This window comes from Haemaphysalis longicornis, unplaced genomic scaffold, assembly GCF_048455015.1.
Source record: "Haemaphysalis longicornis isolate Haplotype H1 unplaced genomic scaffold, Haemaphysalis longicornis Haplotype H1 scaffold_9, whole genome shotgun sequence".
Lineage (NCBI taxonomy): Eukaryota > Metazoa > Arthropoda > Arachnida > Ixodida > Ixodidae > Haemaphysalis > Haemaphysalis longicornis.
In genome coordinates, this window is record NW_027526460.1 from 30,731,411 (window position 1) to 30,744,576 (window position 13,166).

The following is a 13,166-nucleotide window of genomic DNA, read 5'->3' on the forward strand; positions in this document are numbered from 1 at the left end:
GGGGCTCCTCAGTCTTTTTTCCCTTTTCCCCGATACCTTGTCGTGTGTGAAACAAGCGGAGGCGAGAGAGGATGTTGGAGGGCCGATCGGGACGTAATATTTTCGCACGGCCAGGGAAAGAGGGAGACGGGGAAGGCGGACAGGCGCTGTTTCGCTGCTGCAGGTCCCCGACGCGGGCAACACGTCGGACAACCGGCTTATTAGATGGGCGTCGACTTCGTTCCATTTACACCCCGGAGGGCTGCGAACACGCTCTCGCAAAAGACAAAACATGGCGTGACCCAAGTGGTGATGTCGCTTCGTAGTTTCGGCGCCGACGCGTGCTTGTCTGCGGAGCGCCGGGCAGTGGAGGAGACGTACACTGATTACGTCCTTAGATTACGCCCTTGTCGAGAGGCAGGTGTCGAAACGAGGTGATACTACTGACGTGTTTCGAGCTCTGTTTCTCTGCTTGACGTGTTGCGTTCTGTTCGAGCCGGACGGATTATTGCCTCAGAAACGGTCGGATAAATAGCCCGCCTTGGTATTTCGGCGTTTCCAACGAACTGTGTTATTGAGAGGCTGCAGCTGGCGTCTTGTTTAGGGCGACGGAACCAGTGGACTTGATGGGAGAATATTCGGAAACTTCGTTTTCTTACATGCCCTTCTCGCTGGGCCTCGCAGCCGCGCTTTCGGCAAAACGTACGAACGGTAACATTGCTACTTCTGCACAGTGATTAATATCGGATTGGTTATGAATTGTTAACGGTGGTGACTGAAATGCTTTAACTTGGAAATACGGAATAATAAAAAATGTAGCCGATTGTTTTCATGGACTGGCGTGAATTCGGAGAAGGATGAATTCTCCACCGATCGTCAGCGGCCACCGATTGCTATTTGACGCTAAGTTTACGCCGCTGACAACGTAACAAACGAATCAGCGGCCCTAACTGCAAGCAGCGCCCTTCCCGTCTTTTCGCATTCCTTGTCCTAACTGCGCTAAAACATTCTTCCCTAATCTGGAACCTGGGCAACCACGGCCTTTATTTCGGCGGGGGCATCACAGAGCAGGCGTCTTCTGTTAAAGGCTTTTCACGTGAACTAACTAAAAATGTCCAAATGGTCGCCGTTGTTTGAGCGAGAGTCACCCCTAATAAAACTGTGTAGTAGTTTTGAAATTCGAGTGTAATTTTGTTTTTCTGTGATGTGTACACATAAGAGCACTATTACGATACGTGTGGGGAATGAACATCGTGGCTGGCGTGGGTTTTCAGACTCGATAGCGCTTTCGAGTCCAGGAGCGAGCATCCCATGGAGTTCCGTCTCAAACAAACTGCTGGAGCGGACGTAGGTATTTCGACAAGCCCAGTGCCAGGGGCTTCACACTCAATCTCGTCGAGGTTGGGTCGTCGCTGAAAGTTGTAATATCGGGGTTTTTTTTATTCAAATTTTGTGACCTGTTTCAAGGCCTGGGAGGGCAGAAGAGCAAAATCGTCGTTGTAGACTTCGACCCGACTGGGAATAGGGAGACGAGAAAGGAACGTATGCCATTGCTTATTCAGTCGCATGTGCCCACGCTCACATGACAGTCAGTATCCACATGAAGGATTGACCGAGGCCCGTCTTCTCCGTGGGCGCTGAAGCTTTTCCGGCGGTGTTGAATTCTGCCGTGGTCTCCTGTGGTTGGGTCTGCGTGCAGTTATCCGTGACGTTTTTGCCCGCGCAGCCACTCGCGTGAGATCGCGTTAGAATTCAATCCCGCTGGAAAAGTTACGGCGCCCCCGGAGAATAAGGAGGAGGGGAAGGAGGAAATAAATTTATTCTGCGGACCCATAACAAAAAAGTGGCGAAGCCACTACCCTACCACTGTACCAGGAGTGCCATCTGCCCCTGGGCAACACCTACTGGCGGGCACATTGCATTGCGCAAGACTTCGATCTCATTCCCTCCACCCACCCCCTCCGCGTTCGTTTTATATATGACCTCTGTGGGACGCACCTTACCGTGTATTGTCCTTATTTCTAACCGCATGAGTCTTCTCCGTGACGGCACGACAATAGGTGTCGCTGTTCTTCTGATAGAGTTTTGTTTTTGTCTTTTTCACCGTCGCCGCATTGGTAGTGGGTACGGAAAAGTCCCGAGGCCCTCTGCACGTGTTGCGGAATCCTACTCTTCTGCGTACGCCACACTCGCACCGGCCGGTGACGATTGCTATCGGTGACATCTATGTTCTGCTTGTTGCGTGAAATTAAAAGGGGGCGCGTAATACAGTAATAATTTCAGGTCATCAGCACGAGTGCTTTAGTGGACCCGGCGTGTGGAGGAGGCCGTTAGAGCACGTTGCATGCTACACTTGCGCCATTAACGAAAATTTGACCAACGGGTTTTATCCTGTTGTTCCGTCGGTCGAAATCACTACGATCCTTTGGCACCCGTAAGTGATTTGTAGGCATATATGTCACTCTTGCTTCAGCTTTTTGTTTTTGTCCTGCTTCGGAATGTAATTAATTGGCCAACTGCCTGCAGTAACATCTTTCCGACTGTGAAAGTCGCGCATGAGCTGCTCCGTTGGAAGTTTGGCGCTTATCTCATTTGACCGGCTGGTACACAAGCGGAGGCGCTTTGACAGCTTGGCCCCTGCGGACGGCGGCCTCTATGGGCCTCTCGCTAGACAAAAAGATGACCATAAAAACGAAACCGGAAGCGCCGGCGTGACAGACTAGGAGGGAGCTCTTTTGGGTGCAGGGGGAAAGGCGAATAAGCTACTAACTAGCACAACCGTTTCTGTCAAGCATCACGGCCCGGTGCGTGCTCGGGAAATGACGTTCAGTGCCGGGCAGTGTGGTTATCGTCTGTCAAGTATCAGAAATCGGACCAACCCGGGACCGTTTTTTTTTTTCTTGTTTTGTTAATTGTTCGAGAGGTCAGTTGACAAGCAGCTCACGACGATACGTATCTGGGAGGACAGTCCCTGGTTTGTTAATGCGCGAGTATGCTTGGCTAAGCTGGCGAAAAAAGCGGCTTCCCCTGATCCCCGTGGCCGGAACATGTCATGAAAACTCCCATTGGCTGCATGCAGCCAGAAACCTCTTTTGAACAAACAGCGCAAGGACGCAGATGAAAGAACGAAAAAAAAAAGACAGTTCAAGCGCTTTTTTCGTTCTTTCGCCCGCGTACTTGCGCTGTTTGTTCAAATGATGTATAGACAACTAGCCCACACCCAAGCCTTAATCAGAAACCTCTAATCGAAATTTCCCGTTGACTGCGAACGGGGGTGTGATGCGGTGGCGTGACGTCCCCATAGGCAATGCGAAGCACCGACTCTAGCCCTAACGTTGCTGTTTGAGATTTAACGTCGTCCATGACTACCCGCAGCTTGACGCAGCGTGTTTGTCGTCGCTTGGCACGTCTGGACACCCCACCCGTTTCGTGCATAGTCAAATGAGCCCGCCTATACGTCATCCGTTTTGTCCTTTGCCATGTTTGTCCCGAAATTGCAGCGGTACTCAATGCTGTTTAGTTATCTTTTCTTCTTCGAAGGGCGTACGTCGGGGACCACGCAACCGATGTTACTCGGAGGTATACCGTTACATGGGTTCTGCTTGCTCTTTTCGTCCATATTCTTCTTGGCACATCACTGGCTCAGCTGGAAGATCATGTTATTTTGCCCATGTTCTTCCTTCCACGTCGCTGGTCGTGTTGGAAGATTATTGAACTTCCTCTGGCTCAGGCGCTTTAATGAAACGACCACCGCCCGACGTGCCACTGTTACTTCGTCCGCTTTGTCTACTAGCCTGCGCGGTCCTCTGCATTGATGCCACTGTTATGGCCACGTCGTTCTGCGCGCGTGTTAAGAGCGTGCTGTTGCTCTTGTTCATCGCGTTCTTCCCCTTCGTCCCTTGTGCAGGTTCTGAACGCCGAGCTGGGCAAGTGGAAGGCAGCCGTGGACTCCGTGACCCGGCTGGCGCACAAGGTGGCCACCGAGCCCCGCTCCAACTCGGTGGGCGCGCCTCTCCAAGAGGACCCCGCCAGGCTCATGGCGGCCATCGAGAGCATCAACCAGCGCTTTGCCGACCTCACCGTCAGGTACTATACGCAGTGCATTCTAGCATTAATCAAGCTCGCGAGATGCGAGAAATGCCGAAATTCCGTTCAGTAGAGGTGACGTTGTAAGGTTAGCACCGATTGCGTTCCTGAAACTTTTCTCGGGCAGTATAGGCGGCATGGGCAGTGGCGTTGATAGACAGGGAATTCTGGTGGTTAGCTTTGCAGCAGTTATAAGGTCTTTAGCGGCAGCTACCCAGCTACAACGGAGGTGGAAAGCGGCACAAGAGAGAGCGAAAGGTGTGGCGACATCTACCAATACCGAGTGTATAGACGTATGTGGAGTCACTAATGACACCACACCAGGCGTATCATTTTTAAGCATGTTTCGCCCCCTTGAATGCGTATGAGATTAACCCGGAGCAGGTAGACGCCAACAACGTCTGAAAATCTGAAAATAGCGCTTTAATACGTGAGCCGAAACACCCTTAGTGGATAGCCAGTTTCCGGCTACGCGAGCCCTAATGCTACGCAAGCCCTAATTACAGTATTCACACCGTGACACGCTTACACAGTTGTAGTATAGTCGCATAAGACAAGAGACAGCAGCAGCGAACCCCTCCCGTCGCGCGTCCAGCGTGCAGAACCGGGGCCAGGCCCTGCAGAGCGCCCTGGGCTCGGTGCACCAGCTAGAGAAGGCCCTGGACCGCTTCCTCGGCTGGCTGGCCGAGTCCGAGGCGACGCTGGACGTGCTGGAGACCGAAGCCGAGCGCTACGGGCCCCGGGACGACGTGCACCGCTCCTGCAGCTTCCAGGACAGGATCAGGGTCAGCGCATGCCCCTTTTTCTCTTCGCGACTCCTCTCTTCCAGGCCCCAGCCGCACCGCAACGCGCCGAGCGCCCCTCCAGGCCTGCGCTTTGGATTGCTAGAGATTTATTATAGCGGGTTGCAGGAAAACCGATCCCCGTGAGGTGCACCTCTGCGTGCGGGCAACCACTTCTAGTCCCTCCGCGCACGCAGAGCCGCGCCGGTCGGCTGCTCCTATAATTTCCACAGCAGCGATTGCTAAGACCCTGAACCATAAGAGGATGCGTAAGAACTCGAGTGTGTTTAGAAAAGAAAAAAAAAAGAAAAAATAAGCCGGCATGGCGTGTCGGCTCGGGCGCTTGCTCACTGCGAAGTTAGTGTCGTTGCCGACGTTTTCGGCTGCCGTGATGGCCTCTTTTAAAGGCGCCGCTCGCCTCCTAAGGGAAGGACAACACTTCTGTTTCTCTCAACTGAGAATTTTTTCATAGGCCGTGCGTCCGCCTGACGCCGCACCATCACAATGATTGAATGAAAAAAAAATTGTATAAGAAAGGTGCTGAGTTCCGTGACCTCGTGTGTGAAAGGGGGGGGGGGGGGCGATCGATGATCACTTGGTAATGGAACGTTTTATCACGATTAAAAAAAAAAGGCTTTCGATTACTCCCTAATGCGAAATTTGTCACGACGCATAGCTGCTGCGTCCCAGAAAGTGATCATGTGATCAGCGAACTCATGGTGGCGCGCGCTACTCTGCCGTTATCTCACAGCATGTTGTTGCAAATCGTGTTTCAACCTCCCGCGAAAATGTCGCGTAGTTTAGATGAGCCATGCAACGAGAAGAACGCGAAGCACATCCACCGGTTGCCTCACTCGTTGTTTAGCACTCAATCGTAGGTTCTCTCGACGGCAGCGATGGTAAGCCTCTGCGTCACCGGCGGTAACCTCGTCTCATGAAGTGAACGCACATCATCGTCAAGCGGACGACGCATGCGCTGCTATGGCGCCAGCTCGCAGCGCGTCGCCACCGATCAGCATGTTTCACCCGCCTCCCCCTAACACTTTCGCCATGCGTCGCCGCCGTCGAGCGTCTCGTGCGGATCAGCCTACTGCCCTCCCCCTCACACGTTCGCCACATTTCCTCCGCAGTTTTCTTTCTGTCTTCGCTCGCTCAGTTACGGCGCCGATGTCAAACCACAATAGCGGCCGCCAAAGTGCTACGCACTAAAAATTCTCGCAGCTTCACTTTTTCAATCGCCTGGCGTGCAGCAGTTACATCTTACGAAAAGCAGCGCAGCCGCGTTTATTTTGGATACCCATCGGAAGTGCATCCGCCGTGGCCGCCATCTTGAACTTGCTTACGCTCTCTACTCCCCGCTGGCTGGCGGAGGTCGCGGACGCAGAATCTCGCGTGCTCGTTAACTCCGGCGCTTTTATGCACACCAGAAATAAGCTAAACGTTTTCGGCGTCTAGGCAGAAGCGGTTCAATAGGCCTGGTCGGGAGAGATGCGAGCGTGTATCGATTCAGCGCGTGCACGCGTGTATACGTGCTGCCGGCCGCGATCGGAGTGCGCGCCCAACAGCGCGCGACCCGAGGTTTTCGCTCCGGGAGGGATGTCCTCTCTCTCCTCCGGAGCAGCGGCTTTCGGGAAGCGCGGAGCGTCGATTAGGCGAAAGTGCTGCTGATTCAGGCAGCACCGGAATTAAGTAGGCGCACACGCCCGGACTCTGCGACTCTAGCTTCGCGCTAATGAAATGACCCGGTTTTCTTGCATCCTTGCATCCTCCCTGGAGGAGGGGGAATTTCGGCCGGTCTCGCAAGAGAGCGTCCGACTCGAGCGTCTTTGGGACCTTGCGTTACATATGTGGATGCGCAATGGAGAAGCGTAAAGACGAACAACAACGACGAAACGGGTGGCTTTGCGGTATGCGTCGTGCTGCAACCTTTACTGTGTGTGCTGTGCAGAATACTCAGTAGTGTCAACGTTTGGGAATGGCATTTTTTTTTTTTCAAATAAAGATGGGACATCAAACTAAAACCGGAATAACAGAGATCTCCGCTATAGTTTTGTTCGTCCACGTCTGTGCTATTGCGTAGTTATGTAGTGGTGGGGTTTCCGGAAAGGCTTGGATCTATAATGTAGCGGATGTTTACAACGTAGCTTTCGGGAGTAGTAGCTAGGTGACAACCAACTGCAGTAAGATGGCGGAGGCCGGAGAGGTCTCTACGTTCTAGTCCGTCGTAATACCGTGTCTAGTTTCATTTGGAAGATATTAAACGAATAGTGAAGACTGACTAACTTAAACGCGGACATTTGTTGACTGTTTTTTCCTCATTTAGCTTGAGTCTACGAGCGGTGCTTGGTTTGCTTAGGACTTGAATGTTTGGCATTTATTTCTTCCGTAGTCACACCACTTTTTTCTCTGCGTAAGAGACTACGTCACGGAGCCAATCGGGCTCTGACCGAGGGAACGAGGTTAAAAAAAAGTAAACAGAAGAACGGGATTTTTTTTTTCTTCTGCGATTATTATACTTCATATCTGAATTTTTATTGTCATTTTATTTTCAAGCAAAAAAAACAGAGAAAGAAGTACTTCATATCTGAATTTTTATTGTCAAGTACTTCATATCTGAATTTTTATTGTCATTTTATTTTCAAGCAAAATAAAAACAGAGAAAGAAGTACTTTTCCTTCGCCCTCAACTGTCGGCTTGACTTTGACAAGCTTACTGAGCGCCATTGAGCGGGGCGGCACGTCTGAGCCAGAGGTCTACCTAAGCTTCCGGTGATAATTGCCAAGAAAAAGTTGTTTGCGAGTGTTCTTGTTCTGTTTACGAACATGTTTTATCGCGTCATTTGTAAGGCGCGCGTTATAAAAAGAGCGTCATTGGCGCGAGCACGCGTTGGGCTAAAATCAACGATAGCAAAAAGGCCACCGCGCCTAATCTTCGAAACAGAAACCGCGTAGAAAAACTGTTTCCCGACCAGAGCAGGAGCTCCCCCTGATAATTCTCTGGCTCATCGTTTGCGCTAATAATAGTCGCCACGTTTGCTTCTATCGATTATCGATCGCCGTTTTGTAGATCGCATCTAAACATTTATACCTATAGTACGCTTAAGTTCTAGTCGTTACGATCGAAACGCGTATAGGCCAGTGCGGCCTAATTGTGGGATAGCTCTGGCCCGGCGTTTTATTTTCTGCTGATCCCTTAATTGCTGCCTCTATATAAGTGTTTTCACGCGAGTTTTCTTTGTTTGTGTGTGCGCGTGCGCATTGTACCAGTGGTACATGACACAGCGACCAAAGCAGGTCGAGCTTGTTCTTGGAGCAAAACTTCCTGACTTTGCAACAAGACACAGGCAGGTGGTGGGGCGGTTGATCGCCCGAGGTTCGAAAACGGTGTTTCAGTGACTAACAAAGCGATTAGGGAGGCGATGCGAAAAACCTGGTCAATATTGGGCTGTTGCAGACCGTCGCCAAGATAACCGACCGGCCGAAGTAAGCGCGACTATTACCAAATATGGAGATAAAAACCACAATCGTTCTAACGTACTAATACTTATGCTGGCGCTGTGAAAATTGGTAGGGTTATACTTTTATCTGATATACCTTTATTGTAGCAAACAGAACCGACTTAATGTGTGTGAATGAATTCGCCCTATGAATTGTTTTATAGCTGCTTTTCGAAACATGCCGATGCGAAAGAGCAGGTGTTACGTCATCTGTTTTAAAAGTTTTGTGCCTTGTTAACTGTGGCAGTGCATAGGACTAAAACTGGGCACGGCTATACAGGATTCTTAATTCTGAAATTTGGTTTTTGGTTTTGTTGTCGCGAGTTACCGTCGTATTAAGCAACCATACCAAACCATACTCCTGTCATTCGCGCCCGCGTATTTGAAGCCGTTCCACTCAATGTGAAAGCTGTCGGGAGTGCAGAGCAGTGATTCGCCATAATGGGCTGTACCGCCGTTATCCGCTCACTGCTACCACCCCATGCATTTCAAATTTCCCGCCTTAGCAGTGCTCGCGCGCCCCCTGCCTGATACTGTGCCAGCGGGAGTTCTGTTCTTTTTATGCTTGTTTTAATTTCGTATGCTGAAGCTGTTTTGCGTCATTTCGAACGCGTAATTTTTTTCTTGCGCGGCTGGAGCCTTTCTGCGGCATTTCGAACGGGCCATTTTATTCTTGCGCGTGGATCCTTTCTGCGTCATTTCGAAAGCGCCATTGTTTTATTGCGCGGTCGCTTTTTTCGTTTACTATCGTAAAAACCAACCCAGCGGGCGTTCTTAACTAAAGGAATGCGGGCGCTGCCGGTTAATTACGTACACTTTGCCTCAAATGTACCTATAGTTTTCTTTGCGCTAAATAACGTGGAGATGGAGGACAAGCGCCAGCGGTTCACGAGTTTCGAATGCTTATGAATATATAAACCGCTTGGCTTTCGAAGCCTCTGGGGTACGCCGCGAACGACAGTGTTACCATGGAACTCCCTGTTGCTGCTGCCTGATATGTGGGTTCTAATAAATTCTTTACCTCCCCCCCCCCCCTCTACATGGGTCCATCGAGCGAGCTACGACGACAAGGCGAGCGCCTAAAGTACTCTGCACTTAAAACTGGAAGGGGGTCGCTAGAATTCACAACAAAATTTACAACTCCGCTGGCAATCAACAAGCATTCAAAAACGTACAGAGCTCGGCATGATTGTATGATTCATAGTGGTCAAGGGATATAATTCACAAGTTCTATACGTGCATAGGAACATCCCACAGAGAAGCCGATGTATGCACTTGAAAGTAGTGAGCCATGGAGCATTTCTAAACGATTTTCGACTTCGCTCTTAACCAACCGTTAATTAAAGATGTGGGAAACTCGGCTCCGGTGCAACGTCGCCGCATAGTACAATTTTGGTGTAATTTGCTCCACGATACGGGTAACGCAGGGTGTGAGTTGAAAGTGGCTTCACAGTGCTCGGTCACATAAAGCCGCGGCGGTTCGTGGTTCATAAAAACAGCCACTTATTCATGACGGGCTCTCGGACAGTTTTTAGATTATACGTGGTTAATAAAAACAGCCACTTATTCATGACGGGCTCTCAGAGCTCTCACCGACATGTTATCAATGCACGTTGCCGGTGGCCATCGGGACTGGGACCTCGCACTGCACTTCGTTACTTTCACCGAATTCTTCACGCCATGACACAGACGGCTTTTTTTGTAGAGAAAGCTACACTAGGCTACCTTGGGCAGTCTTCGCGGGCTGACCAGTTTTGCCCTTGAGCCCTAGAGGTCAAACCACACCCCCTTCCGCAAGCACCCGGCACAGAGCAGCGGCCTGGTAACTGAAAGAGATAGGCGGCAGGGGGGAAATAGGCTAGGAGGGAAAGGAGACGTGCGTGGGACGTGGCGGAGGAAGGCGAGGAGGCCGCCGCCGCAGCGATAAGCGCGCGCCACGAAGGAAGGCCAGGAGGCCACGTGCGGCGCAGAGCCGTATGCGATGGAGGAAGACGAACATCCCGCTGTGGTGTCTGGTACAGCGGCGAGGCTTAAACAACGCCGTGAGGCGAAAAAAGATGATGAATAAACAGTGTGTTCATTGCAAACATGTCTGTATATCATTACGAAACCACACCTCGAAACTGGGCCTCGGCAGGGCAGTGGAGCTTTCGCTATCAACTAGGGTTAACCAAAGCTAAACCACAGCAATTTTCTTTTGAAGGCCTTATATCTCTCTTTTGAGCACACTCGTTGCGAGGTACAGGTTGCGCGCCGGGAAAGGGAAACAGCAGTGCCGGAGCAGGGAGGGGGGGGGGGGGGGGAGTATTGGTCGGAGGATGCCTCTGGTAAGGAATTGCACACGGGTGCGCATCTCTGGAGGAGGGTAGGCTGCTGGCGCGCGTGCAGTACTAGCCGCCTTCAGGGGTGAAAATACCGACGGGTGCGAACAGGAAGCTTCTCGCGATGGCGAGTGAGGGGAACGAGTTTTTGGGGGAGCTGTCCAGGGGGATGGTCAAGTGGAGGCGGGAGTGGCTACGAAGTTCCACATCAGATCGACAAAAGCTGCAACTAGGCTACCGCCTTAATTTTCATAAAAAGTCTTCCCCCGTAATTTTTGCTCCATTCTGTCTCTTCTATGCCCGTGAAGCAACCACGCTTCTCACTATACCACCCTGTTTCAGACAGCCGTCCTCACAGCACGCCCACGGAGCCATCACCCGTGGATCGCACACAAACTTGTGTATTGGAGCAAGTCAGTTCTTCACTGACTCCGTCTGCTTGTGAGGTATCCTACTGTCGCAGGCCAGGCATAAGGACTGAGAAGGAAAGCTGCTCTGCGACCGCGTCCGGAGCAGAACACCCCGCAAAACTTCCTTCCACCCGGCGAACTCCTTGATTTCTTTCGTTAATGCGACAGACAGTTCATTTCCGTAGGCCGCAACATTCGGTTTCACTCACCGCCTTATTAGTGTCGAAAGTGTCGCGACTAAGGAGCACTTGAGCGAATGCGCGACAGTGGGCGTTCTTGGGAACTCGCGTCTACGCGTGCGCGTGACTTGGGCGCGCTAAGTCTGCCCTGCAGCGTCTCACCGCGACTACCATGTACGGGGGCCTCCGCCGCCCCCGCCCCGAGCCGTTCGGCCGACCGTCGCCTTCGGGCAGGATTTGGAAAACCCTCGACGCGGCGTCGCCATAAAGCCCTTGAGCCGTTGTTTGCACAAGACCTTACGTCGACTCCAGGCGCCGCTAACATCTCGTTCGTGGCACCTTGCTGCCAGACCTCCTCCCTCAGTTACCTTTCCCCTCGCCGTATTATGTCTACCCACGCAATTATCCCTCACCCTGTCTCTTGTGGCGTAAATTATGTGTTATTCATATAATCTCGCGAATCTGCCCTTCTGTTTTGCTAAACTAAAAAAAGAAATTCAATAAAGTTGTCGCGGTTAATGGCGCGAGGAGGATGACGCTGGAAGTGAAAGGGAGAGGTAACCTAGTTGTCGAACTGATGTTGCGTAAAGACGCGGTTGTCCGCCTGGGAACCTACGTCCCTCATTCCGCCCCCGCTTCCTTCGGTCTCGGTTTCCCCTGCATTCAAGTCTCCGCCGTTAAATCGCGAGTGTTTGAGACGCCCTACGCCCTCTAGCGAGCTGCCTGCGATACAACGTGCGCCGGTTCTGTCCTCATCCGTAGCGTTCTCGCGGGATTCTAGAGAATTTTGCAATCTTTAACCACCCTGAAGATAAGTGCCGCACTCCCTTTCCTCTTCCCTTCCTCCACTCGTCGGTATTTATGAGCCAGCCGTTCCTCAAAGTGATGCTTGAGTCGGAGCGGAAGCCTTTGTTACGGAGCAGGCGAGAGCACTCAATGCGGTTGCAAAGCCCCGATTCAGTCAGAATATTGTATTGCTAGATGGCGCTGTTTTTGATATTCTGGGGAAGTCAGGCACGGACGGAACCAATGACATTCATATCTCGCCGTACAACTTTGCTCGTGGGTGCCGGTCGGAAAGCTTGTAAGAACTCGTCGCAGATATCCTCGAGAGTGATTGTTCCGTGAGAAAAGACTGCTGAGACCCTTTGTTTCTGCTTAGTGGTGACGTGAGTTTTTGCATGCAATCGCGAAGTTGAATGCATTAGAACCGGCTTCATGTTTGTTTAGTTTGCGTGCAAGTGCGGAAGCGACTGTGCGCAACCGCCGATTTGGGGCACCCTTGGGGTGGCATGGGGACATGCTACTCGCCTACAACTTCTCGTTTTCGTTTACTTCGCTCAGGGTCAGTGAGCAGTTTCATTCACGACGTCGCACGCATGGGCGAGTAAAACACTAAAGGCAGCGATCAGCCTATTTGCTTTCAGCGGGGATGCTTTAAGGGCAAGCTCCGCGTTACGGTTGCGTAGGTCCCAGCTAAAGGTTGGTGCAGCTCGTCTAAAGATCCACCGCATTTCATTCCGCCCAAAAGGCACCTAATTTCATACCAATTCCAATCCTCCAAGGGCTGCGGTGACAGGGCGAAACAATGTCGGAGTCAACTCCATGGTGGTGGTTCCGCGAAACTGCGGCACAGATGTTGCTGCTCGACGGCGAGCACACGTGTTCCCGATTGGTGGCGGGGTGACCTAATTCAATCGAACGAGTGAGGGCGCATCGGTGTAATCAGCCTTAACTCGATAACAGTGGCGGGCGTCGGGCGCAATCACGGGACGCCTTCCATTGTCGTCCGGCGCTGTCTCGTCTCGCATCTATCGACGTCGAGGAGGTCGTCGAATGTGCCTCCTCTTCAGTTACGCTGCACCCATTCCTAAGCCTTTTTTGTTTAAAGCGAAGCTTCTTTATGTCTTACT

At 51.6% G+C, this 13,166-nt stretch overlaps 1 protein-coding gene across 8 annotated transcripts in view; it reads left to right on the forward strand.

Moving 5' to 3' along the window:
- The window catches only part of Dys (Dystrophin), a 478,030-nt gene that overhangs the window by 350,785 nt on the left and 114,079 nt on the right, over window positions 1–13,166 (forward strand). For all 8 annotated transcript variants that reach the window (XM_077685804.1, XM_077685803.1, XM_077685805.1 and 5 more), the window contains 2 exons: window positions 3,887–4,065; window positions 4,661–4,850. In XM_077685804.1, coding sequence (XP_077541930.1) covers window positions 3,887–4,065; window positions 4,661–4,850 — 369 coding nt within the window. The remainder of the gene's footprint in view (window positions 1–3,886; window positions 4,066–4,660; window positions 4,851–13,166) is intronic.